The sequence below is a fragment of the Vanessa tameamea genome, chromosome Z (genome assembly GCF_037043105.1).
Source record: "Vanessa tameamea isolate UH-Manoa-2023 chromosome Z, ilVanTame1 primary haplotype, whole genome shotgun sequence".
NCBI lineage: Eukaryota > Metazoa > Arthropoda > Insecta > Lepidoptera > Nymphalidae > Vanessa > Vanessa tameamea.
This window is the reverse complement of record NC_087341.1, coordinates 13048463-13067348: the sequence shown is the minus strand read 5'-3', so window position 1 is coordinate 13067348 and position 18886 is coordinate 13048463. Positions and strand designations below refer to the sequence as shown.

At 30.2% G+C, this 18886-nt stretch overlaps 1 protein-coding gene and 1 long non-coding RNA gene across 5 annotated transcripts; one reads left to right on the top strand and one right to left on the bottom strand.

Annotated features, from left to right (window-relative positions):
• Positions 1-320: 320 nt before the first annotated feature.
• On the bottom strand, positions 321-6446 carry LOC113402413 (chromatin complexes subunit BAP18-like). 4 transcript variants are annotated; one of them, XM_064220434.1, is made up of 5 exons: positions 6263-6446; positions 5106-5197; positions 4398-4499; positions 3862-3925; positions 321-902 (listed from the first exon to the last, which is right to left on the bottom strand). In XM_064220434.1, exons 1-5 carry the CDS (start codon positions 6281-6283, stop codon positions 795-797), a joined length of 387 nt encoding a protein of 128 aa, XP_064076504.1. In that variant the 5' UTR covers positions 6284-6446; the 3' UTR covers positions 321-794. The 4 variants fall into 4 exon arrangements, with proteins under 4 accessions (XP_064076504.1, XP_026498448.1, XP_026498441.1 ...); XM_026642663.2 differs by having other exon boundaries at positions 328-902; positions 3763-3925; XM_026642656.2 differs by lacking the exon at positions 6263-6446 and adding an exon at positions 5487-5722 and having other exon boundaries at positions 328-902; positions 3763-3925.
• Positions 6447-13510: 7064 nt separating this feature from the next.
• Positions 13511-17896, top strand: LOC113402446 (uncharacterized). The gene is made up of 2 exons (XR_010309888.1): positions 13511-13680; positions 17617-17896. It is a non-coding gene; the product is annotated as an uncharacterized LOC113402446 (long non-coding RNA).
• The last annotated feature ends 990 nt before the right edge of the window (positions 17897-18886 follow it).

Genomic DNA, 18886 nt, shown 5'->3' with positions numbered 1-18886 from the left:
CTTAACATGGCTGTCATTTCTCAAATTTTATTAAAATTTTAGTATTATAGATTATAGCATTAACAATTAATTGCTTTTAGTTATAAGATATGTAATTACAATATATTTTTTTTAAATAAATGTTATTTTGTATGAAATTGTGTATGAATTAGTGAGGAATATTTAACAGAAAAATTAGATATATATTTAATAAAAAAATGACGAGTTTGGCTATATATATGTCGCATTGATTTCAATTACAAATAATGTATGTTTGCTAAATTTTATCAGAATACTTAAATAGCCACTTAAATGAATTTCAATTTTTTTACAATCTATTCTGTTGTATTGTAGTTATTATTATATTTCGGACATAAGTATTTGAAACACCATCTTGTTTTTAATTTTGAACTTAAATTTCTAACCATATAACTGAAGTTAAACTCAATAATTTTGTTAACTGGATATAAATTTCTTATTAGGTCCACAAGCCATTTGAAACAAGCTTAAAGCCTATTAATCACTGAGGCGTAAAACTGCATATTTACCTAAACAATTTGATATAAGCGTTTGCAAGTAACTATTTTTTTAAAACATTGCAAATCACCTAAATTTTCATATTCAAAATAGGTTGTCACATACTTCGTTTTAATAAAAATATTAATTTATAATATGTATATACTTTTCATAATATATTACATATTATTACTTGCAAGCCGCTTAAGAAATTTGTATGTAGTCACATTTGTGTTGTATAGTACGCTTCAGTGTACAATAGGAATGTTGCCCATTTAGTACGAAAGGTTAAACAAGTTTCAGGCAGCCACTTCCTCATTACTCGCTTCAAACTCCAATTTCACATCCCCGGTCAGACCTTCAACATCCACTTCATTCTCTGAAGCGTTCAACATGTTCAACGTAACCTGCAAGAATATTTATGTTTTATTAGATTTAATAAGGTTCAAAATTCAAAACTCTTATTTCAAGAATATCAAATATGTTCACAATTTTAATGTCTACTATGATTGTAAATATCTACAAAATATTATCTAAATACATTTTAACACATTTCTTTAAGAACCAAAGGAAATAAAGTTAAAAATATTTATTACTATGTCTACTATCACGAGAGTCTAAAGCATATTACCCTATACTATAAACGAAAGATGTACTAGCTGAATGTCATTCGGCCGCTCATCAAATGGCTCCGCTTAGTAAAAGGCTAGGCTTTTAATTAAATGGCTTAAGCTACTTGCCTGCGACATACACAAAACATTACAACTATATGGTCGATTCCAATGGAAGGAGGAGTAAAGATTAAATATAATTGACATGACACTATTGAACGAAATATCTGTGGTATTTGTAAAAAAATGTGTTGCTTTGAATGACAGCGAAGACGTTATACTATGGAAGTAAAATGAAAACGGATTCAGTAGATAATAGTGGTGACTAAAAATAATAATGCACTATACACAGTTCATCTATTATTTATCTATTACATATAATAATGTTGGAGTGTCTGTTTGTAATATTAAAATAACCGCTTTTTACTAAATGCATGTGCATGTATACACGGTACATATACCAAAACAACATATTTTACTATTTTTGTCTGTCTGACCGTTTGTTCCGGCTAATCTCTGCAACGGCTTGACCGATTTTGGTGGGACTTTCACTGGCAGATAGCTAATGTAATAAGGAGTGACTTAGGCTACAACAATAACTTTCTTGTTAAATTCAAAGGCGCACGACGACGTCGCGGGTACAGCTGGTCATTAATATATAATTATATTGAGCTATTTGGAAATCGCTTGGTATTATATAAGGTTGGTTTATTGTACTCCTCATGCCAAGGAAATGTAGTATACATATTATTCTACAAAAAAATCAATATATATATATGTAATGTACTCAGTTGTAGGGTTATAAATATGCTAATGATTAACAATTAAAAAAGGTTGTACATTTTTATTACAATATTAGTACTTTCTTTTTTTTTCCACTTAAATATTGTTTAGGTCACTTTATTAGCATATTTTTTTCCACTGCCATACAACTGATATTTTAAGCTTCATGCTAGCTGGACTAAAATGCTACATGAGCAATTGCCAAATTCATTCTTTTTGCGAAAAAGTAGCCAAAGCTGTTTCAAATAAATGTATGTAATATTAGTTCAGTTTTAAAAAAAAATATTGAAAATGTTTTTTAAAAAGGTTTTTATGTTTGTGCTCTGTGAAATAAAATATTAACATGCGATAATATTGAATAATAATGGGAACAAGATAACAACAACAATATTCTAATTCAAAATTTCATATGTTCAAAACATCAATATGCTTAGATCATTGGTTATATTATATGTAAAATTTAATGGTGCTGGAAAAAAATTGATAAATAATAAGCAGAACTACAAAATATCTACTAGTCTATTTGTCTCTAATTTAATTAAACAATTAGTGATGTGTTAACATTATTCCTAAAAATTATTAACAATTGAAAAACAAAACTACAAAATTAATCTGTAGAAATATTCAAGCAGGAATTCTTTTAGCCTAGGCTAATTTAAAATTAAGCTTACTTAACTTCATAAAATCAGCTAATACTGTTTATTTTTTTTTAATGTATAAAAATTACCATATTATTCCTATACAATTGAAATGCTATAAAGCCATCCATTAAAATGAGTATGCTTTAATGAATTAAACTGGCATTTTGACAGCAAAACTCTATGGTTTAAAAAGCAAGTCACAAAGACTACTTTACTTTCAATTGTTAGTATTTGTCCATGAAATAATAAAACTGATGAGAGCTTTCTACACAATTCAGCTGAAATATTGCACATCCTTTTGGAACTAGTCTCATCTGGTGTACTAAATGTTGTAATTTATTAAAAAAATGTCCAAAAAAAACATTAAATTTTTTTTAAATTTTAAAATCATAAGTGGAAAAGTGGTCACCACCACCTGGGAAACAAGTCCCTAGTTCACTCAACTTTTACACCGGACCACAACAATGCTAAGTATTACTGTAAGATGATAAAAAATGTGATGAGTTGTTGTAACCCAGACATACTTGCCCAAAGCCCTATCACTAAGTAGATGTTACATTTGCTTATAATTTGGAGTGATTATTCTTGTGGTTTTAATATATTTTTATAAAGACTAAGCCTGACAGTCAATAGCTTAGTGCAGGGAATATTGATAGATTTAAATATAATATTAATTTCTCAAGAAGAATGCCTAACATAAAAAATATGAATAATATTTTTGTAATTCCTGTACAACTGTACAGTATAAATAAAAAATTAAGATAATTCTAACATATTTTGCCATCTTATAATATGACCTTAAATTGGAACATTGATAGGTTACATGAATTTACGGTCACCTTCAAATAATTTTCCTTCATGAATGTTGCATTTGTAATATCTTATTAAGTAAACAAATATACCAGGTTAAAATCCCGACTTAACCGCTTTTTTTTAAAAAATCAGATATTGTACACTGATAATAAGTTTTCCACTGCTAAAATTGCAAACTATAGTATAAATACTACATAAAAACGAGACCTACATGTATGTATGTATTTCATTTTGTAGTATAACAATAATAACTTATAAAGATATGTTTAAATGAACCATGCATATAGCCGAGTGCGAGGCAAAGCCAGATATGTACAAAAAAATAAAAATTCAAACTTCACTAACTGAAATAAAAAAAGACAGCACAACAACTATAGAAAATCTGTGATTGGTTTGCATTAGTTAGTGAAGATTTGAACCTCGGCGTTTTTTCCTAACACGCTCGGTTGGCTGATGATGCTCAGTGGTGGGACTACCTGAGGTGTCTGCTGTGTCGTGCTGGTCACCGTACTGCTTACCTGCCTTACTGGTATACCTGCGTCCTCAAAAGCCTTTTTCTTTAGTGTAGTTCGTATTTGGGAACTGAAAACAGTTGATGTATTGTTGATTAGATTTCTTTATGATAACATTTCTAACACAATAAGATATATTTTGAACAAATACGCACATCACTAAAATGCCACTAAAAGGCCCAACGAAATGCCTATTCATAATTTTTGGATAGTTTACAATCTAGCTACAAAATAACCATTCTTACAATTATCCAGTAACATTGACATAAGAAAAAGGTATACACATATAAGAATACAATTAGGCACCTGATGGTAAGTCTTCTACCACAAAATAAAACTATTGAAAATAAAATGTTTTTGCTGGCTGTAATTACAATGACTCACTTTATCTGCAGTTAAATGAAACAAATATTTTAGATTGAAGTTTCTTAGTAGGTCGAAGGGTACATAATTGTATTGGGAAACAAATTTCCCTATATATATTCTAAACTGTACTTTTCTCTTAAATCATTCTTATAGCAATAAATAAGCAATTTACTTACACCGTCCTGGCTTTTATGTGCTGACTGAGTTTATTAAGATCAACTGCAAAGCGATGTACACAGTTACGGAGCATTTCAATTTCTTCATCTGTCCATTTACCTCTAAAAACATTGAAATAAATTATTTCTTAGTTCATAATAGCCCTTTAGTATTTGGCAGAGTAATTAATAATGAGTGCTATAATGACCAAATCAGGGCAGTATTGTGATGTACAAGACCAGCACTGGTTTCGCACGGGAGCAATTTATTAACAAAGATAATAAGAAGTGTGCTTGTCATGCCAATATTAAGTAGGTATGTTTATTTTTTAGTATAAATAAGTATGTAACCTATAGTCTTTTATTAATTTTTAATTGATAAAAATATTAAACTAACGAAATTTAGAAGATGTTATATGTTATGTACAGACACATGTTATTGTAAACTTTACAGTTTTGTAGTAAATAGTTTTGATTCATCTCCTAGGATTTTGTCAGTGGTGTGAGCATACAATAGCAGGTTTTTAGATCATACATTATAATTCAGCCATTGTGCACAAAATATGATATGTATACAAGCCTCCCTCGTTTTTTACTTTATATTAGCGCCAAACGCTAGCTTATAAGTTAGCGGAGATACAGACAGAAATGGAAAAAGCAACATTTTTTTAATACTTTTTATAGATGTAAATATAAATTTATGTAAATTTCAATATTTAATGCACATACCCTGGTTGTGTGTCTCCCATAGGATGTAGGAGCATTGTCATCTCAGACAGTTTATTGAAGGCAGTTCCTGCCTCCCTAAAAATTTCTCCCACCTAAAAAATATAGATTTAGAAGATTATTTATATGTAAGTATTAATAGCATAATAAGCCTTGTTAAAGTAATCTTAACACAAAGATAATATCCCTACCAATCTTTCCTAACTTATTTTTTGCTTCATTTAGGATATTCTTTATTAAGTTATAAAAATAATATCTTTTAATGGATATTTATAACTCAAAAACAAATTTAGGTACCTAGTAATACTATTGTGTTATTACTTGTGTAATGTTATCTTGTTGAAATATAATGAGTAAGAGAGGAATATTGAGAATTTTGCTTACCTTTGCCGCCGAATTGTTCATATTAAAAAGAGTTAAATAATTCCTTCTCAAATATAAAAACGAAAGGGATTTATAATAACAAAATTAAATAAATCAATTTAAGATAATTAAATATAACGATATGTAAAACAACCACATAACCTAACCAAATAGAGCTGAATGGACCACTTCGATCATAGCATCAGTAAATGGTAACTGGTAACATGCTCTGTCCGATCATGTTCCGTGTTTGAAAATTAATCACAACTTGTCATATGTACTGAAGCCTAAATCAAGTAGTGAATGCAAAAGCCTTTTTCTTCAAAATACATGATGAGAGTTAAAAAGTTAAGATAATGTTATGATATGAAATTGAAATATGAATAACAAAACAGGACTACCAACATTAGTTAATTACAATACAGGAAAAGCAATTAAAAGTTGTCTTGATATTATATTTGTAAATATTGTTGATGTTTAATACTACGAGTAGTATTTTATCAGGAATAATAAAAATAAATAAGAACTGCTAAGTATATAAATATAACTGATGATTCATATTAAAATTAATAAAATATAATGTTGATCATTGTTTTGCGTATTTACCAATTTCAGAACTGAGTTATTCGATTGCTTACTTTGTTCATACGTATGTAAGAATTAAAAATAATGTAGAGGGAATTTTTTTAAATGTCATAATAATTATAACTTATTTTAAAATGAACATTAACTTAATAAATATTAATGAATCAAAATGTAAATATAAACATTTAGTAATTTAATATTTATAAACTTACTTTGTTTGCTGGAGTGTTCATTGAAGAGCGCCGGGATGAGAATATGTTTAATAATAGAAATTATTTAAACTAAATTAGGTTTTTGGATTCAAATTAAACGAACTGTAGTAAATCAATTAAATACTTTCAGCATTAACACAATCTGTAACTATAACCAAGAGAAAAAGTAAATCAATAAAATTAACTCACGAACTTTACAAATGTTGCCTACGTCGGTCTTTTTTAAAAATAAGAATGTTTAAATATCTATCCTTGGTTTAATTTTTTTGATTATTTATATCAAATTTCTAAATAATTAAAATAAATTAATTTTAGTTTCTGAAATTTATTTAGTTAAGTAGAAACAGTACCTAATATATTGTATCTAAGTAAACAATTAAAAATAAATTGTAGAAAAAAAAATTATAACTTCTAATTCCAAAAATTTGAATTTACATGTATTTTTTGGGCACAAACGTGAGAAGCCAATTTCTCATAAAACTCATTCAACACAATATTTTGGTTCCAACTTTTGGTTGTAGACCGTTTCATTTATCACGTCGCATAACTTTGACGTTCTAAACAACTTTAAAAAATAACTTATGCTATCAAATAGTTTGTTTCTGGATAATGGTGTAACTTGTCACCCATAAGTACATTTAAACAGTTTTAAAATAGGTTATTAAAAAAAAAAAAATGTCGCTTTTACAAAATTTTGAGTTGTCCTAACATATTTTATTTACTGTTCTTAATTATTGTTCGACCAATTTGTGTTTGTTTCGAATCTATATCTATAAAAACAAAACAAAAAAGATTTTGATTGAATGAATGATGAAGAAATTAAAGATAAAAGAACAGCTTGATCTTTCCTCGCCAACTTAAGACAACTTTCAGGCGTAATATTGAATGCAGGGGTAATACGAATTTATCATTGTGTATAAAAAGTGTACCTCAAAATCATCGATAAAATGTTTTTTACGCTACTAGAGCTGTTGCATAGATTTTTTACACATGGCAACAATTGTACCTTTAACGCAAATTGTATGATTTATGTGCCATTGTATAGATTGCAATAACGACAATTATAATAGGTAATAATAATAAATGCTTAGAGATAGCTTAAATAAAAAAAAATGTTGCTCTCAAATTGTAATGTCAAGTAAAAACAAGAAAAACATAAATTATAAAAAAAAATATTCATGTTTTATTTGATTTTCAAATAAATAGATAATAAATACCGTTAATAGATAATACTGGCCGTTCAAAAAAGCTTAAACATATCGGTCAGTCCTTTTATTTTTATGAGGTTTTCACTTTTTCTTAAAAAGTCTTTGTGTTGGTAAAACTGTATATGCGTCACTTCCGTTTACTTTATTGATTTTGAATAATGGCGTCAATTTCGAATGTGCAATGTCAACCTATTAATATAGAAGAAGCTAAAACTTCTAAGAAATTAAGCATAGAGTCACATAATATACAGTAATATGTAATTTTTTTTGGTACATTTTGATACATTTATTTAAAATAATTAGCAACTCTAACAAAACAGCAAACTTTCGATTTTCTTTTTGGTCATGTTGCTGTTCTCAATGGAGACTAGTCATCTTATGTTATAAGGCATAAGTGTGTATGTGTGCATTACTCTAATCATAATTCAATGGGACGGCAAATCCTATCAGAATCAATTACTTTTTATTGACCCGACTTATGGTTTAAGCCTAAGAACAGTCACTCTAGTTACTATATAAAGACTACGTAGAGATCAACGAGTAATAATTAGTAAATTGCTATTGCGTTCCAGTGGCAAAATTCTTGTATGACTCCACTCAAAACCATAATCGATTTCGATTTTAGGTAATGACGAACGACGGCTGCAGTATTTACCAATATGACGTAGGTGGTTAAAGGATTCGAAACAAGATTCTTGTTTCAACGCGTACCTTTGTCTTAGTACCTAGAAGTGCTTTAAGTAATTTTTTTAACTTATAACACCGTCCTAAAACCTTTTCAACCTTGGTGTTTGATCCAAGTAGTTCAATGTGGAAACATTTCATATAATTTTTAAAATAAATAATGTTATATTAAAACGTCGGGTAAAATTTTAGTTACTTAGAATGATAAAGTCTTTAGGCAGCTCGTTTATACTTGTTCTGGGAACGGGCCGATGGTCCCTGATAGATATTGTATGTAATGTTTTATGTAAGTACTTTATAATTTCATCAAAATTAGTTTGGTTATCGGAGCGTCTGCAGGGGACAATATTACGAACTGAATCCACCATATTATTATTCATTAATCATTTTATGCAATTTTGCCAAGGTCATAAATATGCGCTTCAACTAAGATTTGTCTTCTAATTCCATTCGATTCCAAGCGTACATAATAATGATATCTTAATATTTTTAAACTCTTGTATTTTTTTCATAAGCAACACTGAGTTAATAAATACGAAACCCTGATAGTAAAATTAAAGTAATATTCAAGGTAGATTTATTATATGAAGTATTCCGCTTATGTATGACGGGAGCGCGGGGATGGGGTAAAGGTGGTTAGGTGGATTCGAGTAGCAATGAATGGATTTATTATTGAAGGGGTGGACGGGATTAAAGTGTGGGTTACATCACGAATATTTGCAATTACTTTGTTTATTGTATCAATTTTTATTTGTTTAAAATGAATGTAGGTTGGGTGGGCATAAGGATTAATAGTTCAAAGGATAATTGAGTGCATATGTCGTAATTGGAAACCACTCCGGAATATTAAACCTCTGTCGAGGTACATCAAAGGTCCTGCTTCTTGTCCTTCTGCATCCAATCAAGTCCCGTTATATTCCATTGTTCTCAAGTTATATGAATATATTTAATATCTACTGCTATTTTAATAACACATCTTTATATCTCGTTTAAGTAGAAAAAAATATTCAACTACAGTATAAGGTGTACCATCTTATAGTTGTTTTAAAGCATTTTTTTATTTGTGATGTAATTTAAATCAATGTTATGGCACAATTTTGCTTGATATAAGAATATAAAATCTACATGAATTGAAACCAAATGAAACAAATAAATATTTGCGAAATTCTGGGTATTCAACTTATATGAATAAACTTCTTAGTGAATTTTTGGTTACCGTGGAATACAGCATATTTTTTTTTTAAATGTATTTTACTTACTTAAGACTATTATCTTTTTATACTAATGGTTATTGAATTATCGTGTAAATTATAAAATGAAAATGATATTTATTTGCAAATAAACTTTTAAAATTAGTATACTGATATTCGCCCACTACTATCAAGTAGTGGGTGAAAATACAGAAAATACAGTGGCTGTTAATGCTTTATTCCTACCAACTAAATAATAAACAAAAGGCAATACGTGATTTTGCAAAAATCACTATTAAATGTTAGGTAGTTCCACTGGATATCAGTGGTCACGTAATTGAGAAATAAACAAAGGGTGTGAAGCCTGACTAGCCCATACAAATGAAATACCAAAATAATTTGTAATTCGAACACATTTTCAACCTAATGAACTATTATTCGTATTCGGATATGATTTGTTTAAGTCGGTATCCAACGAAATCTAAAAGTTAACATTCGAAGTCTGAGTTCAACAAAAGTTCATCCAACATCTCAGTACTTGAATGATGCGTAAACAAATTCTGCTCGAAATAAATTATTGGTATCTAAGAAGCTGTTTATGGAGCCTCTTGCTCAAATGTTTGCTACCACCAAAATGATCACTGAAGTTTTTTTCAGTATTTTGTCTTGCTGTATTTGCATCGCTATTTTAGCCCTGTGTGGCTATGTGGTACGAGATACTTATTAGTTCGTGTTTGCACTTATCAGTAATTTCATTTTCCATGATAATTCATTTACTACATCATATGAAGCTAGCTTAACCACATCGGTAGTGAAACAGGTCTCGGCCGATACATCATACTTAGTAAATCCCATAGAAATTTCCACAGTGCTACTATTACCCCTGCAATTGAGTTAACGCCAAGTAATTCCATGATTGCGGTAGGTCTATCATCACTTAATTCAACAATATCGTTATGACATTGAAGTGAGTTCATTATTACCTAAATTTTCAGTGGTTATTTATAGCTGTATACAACCGTGGCTTTTTGGTTTCAATGAATCTTTAAAATGTGTTTGACACGCGAGTGCATCAGTTTTGTTCAATTTCTTTGTAAACTATTTCAGTCTCTAACACTTCAGACACGTATTAGGCTAACCTATTCTATGACATTATCTGTCGTGGTATCTTATAGCGAATATATTGTCGTGAATTAGTTTAAGATTTTAAAATAAATCCAAGGCTTAGTAGTTTTCACATGGACAACTTGCAACAAATTGTCTTAAATCATATTATGTTACTTCTTGAAATATATTTTCCTCTTTTGCTTCTAGTTTTACACCTCCTTCTGCAATGTTGTATCGTTGCGGAGATCAATTTGCAAAATCGTTTGCCAATAGTGGACGATACATCTTATATTAAAACTATAAATATGGGCGGTGGTAGTCACTATTCATCAGGCGAGCCTCTTGCTCGTTTTTAATCTATATAGCATAAAAAAAGAAATCTGATGTTAGAAATACGTAAGTCGGTATTTATGCTTAGTTTAATGAACTAAAAGGTAAGAGGGTGAAAATGGAGATGAAAGTTTATATAGAAGTTTCCTTATTTAATGTTTTAAATATGGGAATCGAGGTTCCGTTTAGAATTAAAATGGCCAACGTTGAAGTGTTTTGTGATCGTTGTTCTGTGTTCTGACACTGTATTACACTGATTACTTGCATCCATAATGGAAAAAGTTCAGTCTGTTATTTCAAAGTATCGCCTCAGTGTCAATGACAGAAAAAGTGCATATGAGGGCTTTCTTTTAAGTTGTAAGTCGTTTGAAATAAGTACACATAATCTTCTAGATTATTATCATTTATTATTTTTTATCCACCACCCCGCATAAGAGCAGCGAGGTGGAATATGTTCCAAGCCTTCTCCTCAAAAGGAAAGGAGGCCTTAGTCCAGCAGTGGGAAATTTACAGCCTGTTAATGTTGTGGTGTATTGTTTTTCAAAGAATCGTCCGCGATATTTAAAACACTTTTGCATGCGTTCAAACCAGTTTTTAAAACATTTATTCCTCTCCGAAGTGGGGGTAGTCAAAATGGCCGATTTGTATGCGACAACAGCTTCTTCGGGCGAGGTGAAACATTGACCACGAAGACTTTTATTAATTTCGGGGAAGGTTAAATAATCGTTAGGGCTAAGTCAGGGCTGTAAGGCGGATGATCCAAAATTTCGACATTTTGGATGCTTAAAAAGATCTTTGTTTGGCGGGTGTGTGAGGACTTGCATTGGCATGGTGCAATATCATACGACGTCTTGAATTGTTTTTTCGAAATTCGGTGATGACTTTTGGCAAACAAACAGTGGTATACCAGTCAGCGGTAACCATTTTGCGATCTTCTTGTACAATAGTGGCGACGTAAACTCCCTTGCAACAAATGAGGCAACCATTTTTTTTTAAGTGAGCGTATGACTTTGGTCGGTTTTGGCTCATTCTGGAAGACCCAGACAGTTGACTGCTATTTAGAATCTGGATCGTAAGTATATATCCAAGACTCGTCACCACTAACCATATCATAAAGAGGCTTTGACTCTCCTCGGTTGAATCGCTGCAGTTTTGCGACACCAACTAACACGGGCTGTTTTTTGATCGTCGCTAAGCAAATGTGGTATCCAACGAGAGATCGACTTTCTTACGCCAAGTTCTTCGTGCAGTAATTTTTGGACAGTGGTCCCTGAAATACCCACGGACACCTCTATTTCATGGTATGTCATATGATGATCTTCGAGGATTAGTTGCCGCACGGCTTCAATATTCTCTTGCGTCATGGCGGTTTTTGGACGACCCTCACGGGACTTGTTACTGAGGCTAAAGTTCCCGTTGAAATTCTAAATACCAACGTTCTACAGTCCTAAGACATGGCCTAAGACCTGCATCACTAAACACAGAAGTTATTTCCTCAAAGCACTGAAGTGGCAATAATCCCCTTTGAAAGTTGTAGAAAATTATCGCACGCAAATTTTCGTTAGATATTTCTATTTTTTTACAACAGACTGACAAGGTGACAACCTTTGGCTATTCAAATATGACAAGTCGGTTGTAAAAAGCAATAGCATATCATTTTTAGATTGGTCTAATATGATCGATATATCGTATAGATGATACAATAAAACTATTCGACTTTCTATTACTACAGACTAACTATTCGGTTTTCTAAATTCTAAATTCAAAAAGATGAAAATGTCATATGTTTTTTTTAATAATCGCGGGACATTGTCACTTGCTACGACTTAAAAGGCAGCCTTAGTACCTATATGATGGTTTTGTAATATACCTGTGTCCTGAACGAGTTGTTGAAATGGACGCGAAGCATTGGTTTTCGCCTACAGACTCTTTGTATCAGGACGTGCAGTATGCTCGTTACAGCGTCTATTTAAGTTTCGAGCCCTGTGGCATGAATCTACAAATCAACAAGTTCGCCCGCACAGTCAACAACATATTACACATCTTGCATTGCTGTTTTGTTCCACTAATCATCACACAGAAATCAATATACTTATACTCGTGTTTAGCTGGAAAACGTAGAGATAGGGCGAATATATCGTTGCTGTGTGTGAGCACTCGACGAAACGATGTAATTAGTGTGATATCCTCAAGTTTAGTCGTTAAGAGAAGATTTCTACTGCAACCATTGTAGTCTTGAGTCGAAAAAATTTGAAAAAATTTAAGATTATTTACATATTACCTGGAGTTTTATTTTAATAATTAACGACAAAGTGCTTATAAATATGGAAATGTACATTTATATATTAATTTTGAATGGTGACCTTTATAAAATATAATTTTATTAGATGAAAAATAAAATAAAACATAGCTAAGCTTAAGTAGGGATTAAAGGATTACATTTGTTTACAGAAATAGTATAAATCTCATATTAGATATTTTTATAGACATAATGGTCGAATTAATTTTACAGTCAGGTATTAAAATTACAACTATTTTAATGTACTTTATATTCTGACGTAAACTGTATCTGTAATTGAAAAGAAAATTCAAATTCAAAACATATTTAACATTTTTGAATATATGTTGTTTTACTTGATAAAATATATATTATCTATTGATAAAACCATAAGGACCCAGAGTTGAACTATTGCCACTTAATTTGAGTGCTATTTCGCAGTAAGCAATCTTAGTAATTCACTTTGATTGACTATATAAATAGAAGATTTAAGAGTATCCGAACATTTCTATTTGGGCCAGTATACCATCAACCAGCCATGGTACGCAGCGGGATTTTATTTTTCATTATTTTGTTAACTTTTGGCGGTCAAATCAGAGACACTAAACAAGACAATTCACAGTAAGTGTTATGATATACATATTTTATTTACAACCCTGTCATGTGTAAGTTTCATCCATCACCCTACATGAGAGCAATCATGAGGTGGATATTCTGATTGTGATTCACATATTAACATGTATACGCCATCAGAAATATTTTATTTATATTAACATTTCTATTCCAGTTAAAAGTTAAAGGAGCTAATAAAAGTGGCTAGTTGCTCTTAGTTTAAATAAATGATTAGATTAATGAATAGTAGATATACAGGGTTATTGGTAATTCGACGTATTCCCGTTAGGAGGTGATAGGGGTGATTATTTGCGATAATTTTAATCCCCATATGCATGATGCAAAAGTGAACCATCTTTTAGTTATCGCGTTTTTTAGATTTATTCAAAATAAGTCCAAAATGCAACTTCAAAAATGTATTTAAAAAAAAGTATCAATTAAAATCTATTTTTTTCTTCTGATTTATAAAAACGATTAAACACTGGATGTTTTTCAACTTTTAAAGAATAATTATCGGTCAAAATTTAAAAATGCGAGACAGAAAACGATATTATTTCAATATATTTTTTATTTTTTTCCCTCAAATATGCCTGAAAATCAAAAAAAAAATCATTATGAAACTTGTTCTGCAGATTATTTTAAAAACATAATCGTTTACTTAGCTTTCCGAAAATGTATAAAAATTAGGAATTTATTTCAAAGCAACCGAAATAAAATGATCAGAAAGGACGCTGGTGGAAATTCGTATTCGAACATGACCGAATTCCTACTAAAGGTCGCTCTTTAAAATTCCCACAAAATTGATTTAAAATAATAACCAATGTAACAAAACTTACTTATTTACTTACTTAATACAAATTTAATATAAAATTTAGATACATAAACAGTTCAGTAGCTAAGTTACAATTAAAATGTTTTGTATTATCATTTTAATCCTGTGCACGTTATTTACGAAGAAGATGGTTGGTTAATGTTGGTGATGAATATCAGCGAAGCTGTTATCGGAACTTTGCAAATCACATGAAATATATAAATTTATTTAGTTATTAAATTTTTAATATATTAAATAAAATATATATTTTAAACTCTTAGGACCTTTACTGTAGGACCTATTCATTTAGCAGAACATAACAAATCCCCACTCACGTTATTACCCTAAAAATAAGCTTTGAATTTTCACAAACAGTCAGTTGGCTTATTTTTTAATCCATATGAAACATAAAAACAGATATTTCCAATATTACTGATTGGGCGAAACAATGCTCTTTACTTAATTAGCAATGTTACCATTTCATTTTCACAACACAGTCACTTTAGTAAATTAAATTCAAAAAGGACTGAGATTATGAGTTTTACTAATATGATAATGTGCCATTAAGCATAAAATAATATTTTTATAATAGGTAATAGTATAGTTCTTTAGTACGTGAATAACGTATTTTTATTGAAGACAATTACGCCGAGTTTATTAGATTTAGCCCTAGTTTTATTTTGCAATCGGTGTGCGGCATCAATTAGGTAACGAACTGCGTTAGTTAGTGACCGTAGAATCACAAGCGATTGTCAGATGGATGTGGCATAGCACAGACTCTGTTAAGAAGGCAAAGATAAATTCTCGTAACACAAATAAACGATGCATCTTATACGAATAAGCAAGATAGCAGAATTAACAAGATACGCCCATTTTTTTTATACTCCGTTTTCGCTTAATAAATTTACACCTATGCCGTAAAGAAAATGATATTTATAAAAAAAAAATAAGAAGAATAGTATACATGAAAAGATTTGTTAATTAAAAGTAAAAAACTTTATAAAAACATACTTTTATTAATATGCGCTATAAAGAAAAAAAAATGTTACACTAAAACTTTTACTATTAACTTCTAACGTCATTTTATTTTTCTTTAACACGCGTTCGTATTCTCAGTAAGTCCTTTCATTTGACACCCATATTATATGCAAGCTCTAAAATCTTACTCCATCTTATTGGTTTACAGTGACCTCACTTTATTTTTTTACTTATTCTCAGTAAGCCCTTTCATTTGATACCCATATTATAGGAATGAATTGATGTTCCGCCATTCAGGATTTAGAATGATGTCACACTGTTAACCATGCATTGTCATCCAAACTGAACGTGTATCAGTGTATTAAGCTAAATCGGTTAAAGATATCTGCTTCTAAATTGAGTTGCAAGATTTCACCCGTACGTACTACTTACATTGTAAGTTAAATACAAGCTTGTAAAAAAATGCACTCTTGCCGACTTACGTATACCAAAAATAAATATTATATAAAAAAAATACATGTACGAGTATGTGGTAACTTGTAAGGTATAAGTTTATAACACTATCGAAATCAATAGATTAATTAATCTGAAACCGATATACCAACATTTATTTATGTATGTATATAAGATATCACATTGACGCTTGTATACGAATGTGAAACGGAACGTGTTCCGTGCATATCGATTAGTTTTTCCAGCTACGCGATCATTTAAGGTGGAATCAGACGGTTCATTTTTTGTTCATTTTCGTGTTTCATTTTGCATGTTTCACTCAAAGTGACACGTCTAAACACAAAGTGAAACAAAAGTGCCGAATGAATTAATTAGTGAACTGATCCAACGACGTCGGATCGGTTCATTCGGCATCTTTCATTCCCACTGAAATGAACGAAAAATGAACAATCTAAACACAGAGTGAACGTTCACTCGGATTTGGCCATTTTGTCTCGAACGCATTTTTCTTAATCTTTTTTTTAGCTCTTTGATCAAATGATCACAAATTAAACTTATTCCAAGAGACACGACTTCATTCGACGCCATATTGAAAGAAACTACGGATGGATGTTCTTTTTTACGTCATTCCAGCTAAGCCGTGTTAACATGGAATAAAAGAAAAATGAATCATTCACTCAAAAGAACATTCACTCGAAGGAACCGTCTGATATCACCTTTATTGATATATACAAATGTAAAATATAATATCAATTGTGTCTGGTTTCTAAAAATACTCTCGTTATTGGTTTCCATGGAGATAATAATGTGTTTGAAAAGCATTTTATTCTGTGAGGCGAGATCTATAATGATTGTTGATCTTCAATAAAAGCAAATAAGAAATAATTTTTCTTTCAAATTGTTATATTGAATAGAAGTGTTTCGGCAAACAACCCTTAAAACTTTGTACTGTACCAATTATTTTTAGATTATGGTCGTTATTCGATACATTACAATTGCATCTTATGCTTGAAATTTTACAATTTCATAGTGATGAATAGGTTAATATTTATTTATAATATTATTAAATCATAAATATAAATATTCTGTCCACGTGATCATGTTTTGTAGACATTAACTATATTTAAATTTAATTTGTTTACAATTAAGACGTTAATGTAAATATGTAATAAAAATCTTAAAATCATTTTATCATTTACAATATCGTTAAGTACATTTCGATCCCATGATTTTTGTAGTTGTATACACACAAACGAACTTTTCAGATGTAAACTTTACCTTACAACCAATCTTCCCTACATCCGAGTCATTAGTTTACTATATCAAACGCTACGAGCACCATATCATAAAGGATTTTTATATAATATGTTATTTTTCCGTTTTACGAATGCATATTTTACTTCAGCTAGAATTACTAGAAAATCTTCAAAGTTTGCGTTAATATATATTTTTTGTGTTTTATTTTATTAAAAAATTTTCAAGAAGCAATCGTGCTGTGCAAAAAATATTTACACGAGCCGTTTATTTTATGAAGATCTATTATATTGTTGATGTTATTCCTTATTTTTAAACTAATTAAAGATCATTCTAGAACAGTACAATTCTATTAATGGTTTATAATGTCGTACTCGTGCTACTTACATTTATAGAATATTTTGTTATTTATAAATTATAAATTAACTTAATTATGCTCTTTATTACAGACCAGCTAAAGATGATATACCGCAACGTTGCTTAGAGAATAGTATTTCGTCAGTTTCCTGCAGGAATGTAAATTCTGACGACGCTTTGCTAGCACATCCCGAAGATTGTAATTTGTTTTACTACTGCGTCAGTCCCGATCACGAGCCGATTTGCCGACAATGCCCAGCTCAACTTCACTTCAACCCTAATAAACATGTTTGCGATGTGCCGGAACGTGCAGGATGCATTATTCAAATATCATCTAAGAAATAATAAAATTTAATAAATATTTGAGAATAATACAGCTTTTTATTTGGGTCACTGAGATTTTGTGTCCCTTGTGCCTGTAGTTACACCGATTAACTGATACTTCAAACCGAAACACAATAATAATAAGTATTGCTCATAGGAGGCCCAGAACCCGACCGACTAAAATTTTTTTATGAAGCTAATTTAAAGTAATTAAAATATTGACCATCAGATCTTAATACATATTTTGATAATGTAATGTATGTTTGTAAAAATAGTAACGACTTTTTTTAATTGTGACGTAGGTATATACCATTAGTACTAGAAGCACCTATAAGCTCGTTGTGAATTTATTTACAAAGGTTACTCGGCAACGCAGGGATAAAAATGAAACACATTGTGTATCAACGCTTTTACCACAGGATCCCAGAAAGTTTTAAAAAACTTCCAAGAAATATATATTTATAAAGTAATATACATTGTATAAATACTATAATGTAGTTATAGTCGATGATAAGACCAATCATAAATAATATATTATAATACTGTATTGTGCCCTTGGTATCATGAGGTATCATATTTTTTTTGGTGAAATTCAGCAGCCGGTATTAATCCAAACAATTCCTCGGAACATTTAACCATCGTAGTTAAGGGGGGAGGAATATCAGGCCTCCGATAAGGATCAATACTTTCAAATAACCATGGCTTACCTCTTTGTAACATTAGTATGATAGGTTATAATTATGTGTCAAATCACACTTCTCTATAGCTCAAATGACCTTGAGATTTTGCCAGAGCTATGTTGCACAATAAAAAAGGTCCTAATAGATAATCTAAGAGTTTTTTCCAGCTAATAAATAATATTATTATATTAATAATATTATTATAAAAAATTTTTGAAAGAATTGGTTCTGTTTACCTTTATCATCAGAACTTAAACATGGAACGATGTACGTAGTTATTTAAACAACGTAATTTTTGCATTTTCGTCAGCATTGCCCTAAACTGATTTAAATATGATCCCACCAAAAACAATTTCAT

What these genes read in the sequence shown, in the direction of transcription:
- LOC113402413 (XM_026642663.2), bottom strand. Translation starts at nt 6,283, where the DNA reads ATGAACACTCCAGCAAACAAA. An exon ending in CACATAAAAGCCAGGACGGT is followed by an intron (nt 3,926 to 4,397) that starts GTAAGTAAATTG and finishes AACTGTTTTCAG; the next exon opens with TTCCCAAATACGAACTACAC. An exon ending in TGTTAGGAAAAAACGCCGAG is followed by an intron (nt 903 to 3,762) that starts GTTCAAATCTTC and finishes ATATTCTTGCAG; the next exon opens with GTTACGTTGAACATGTTGAA.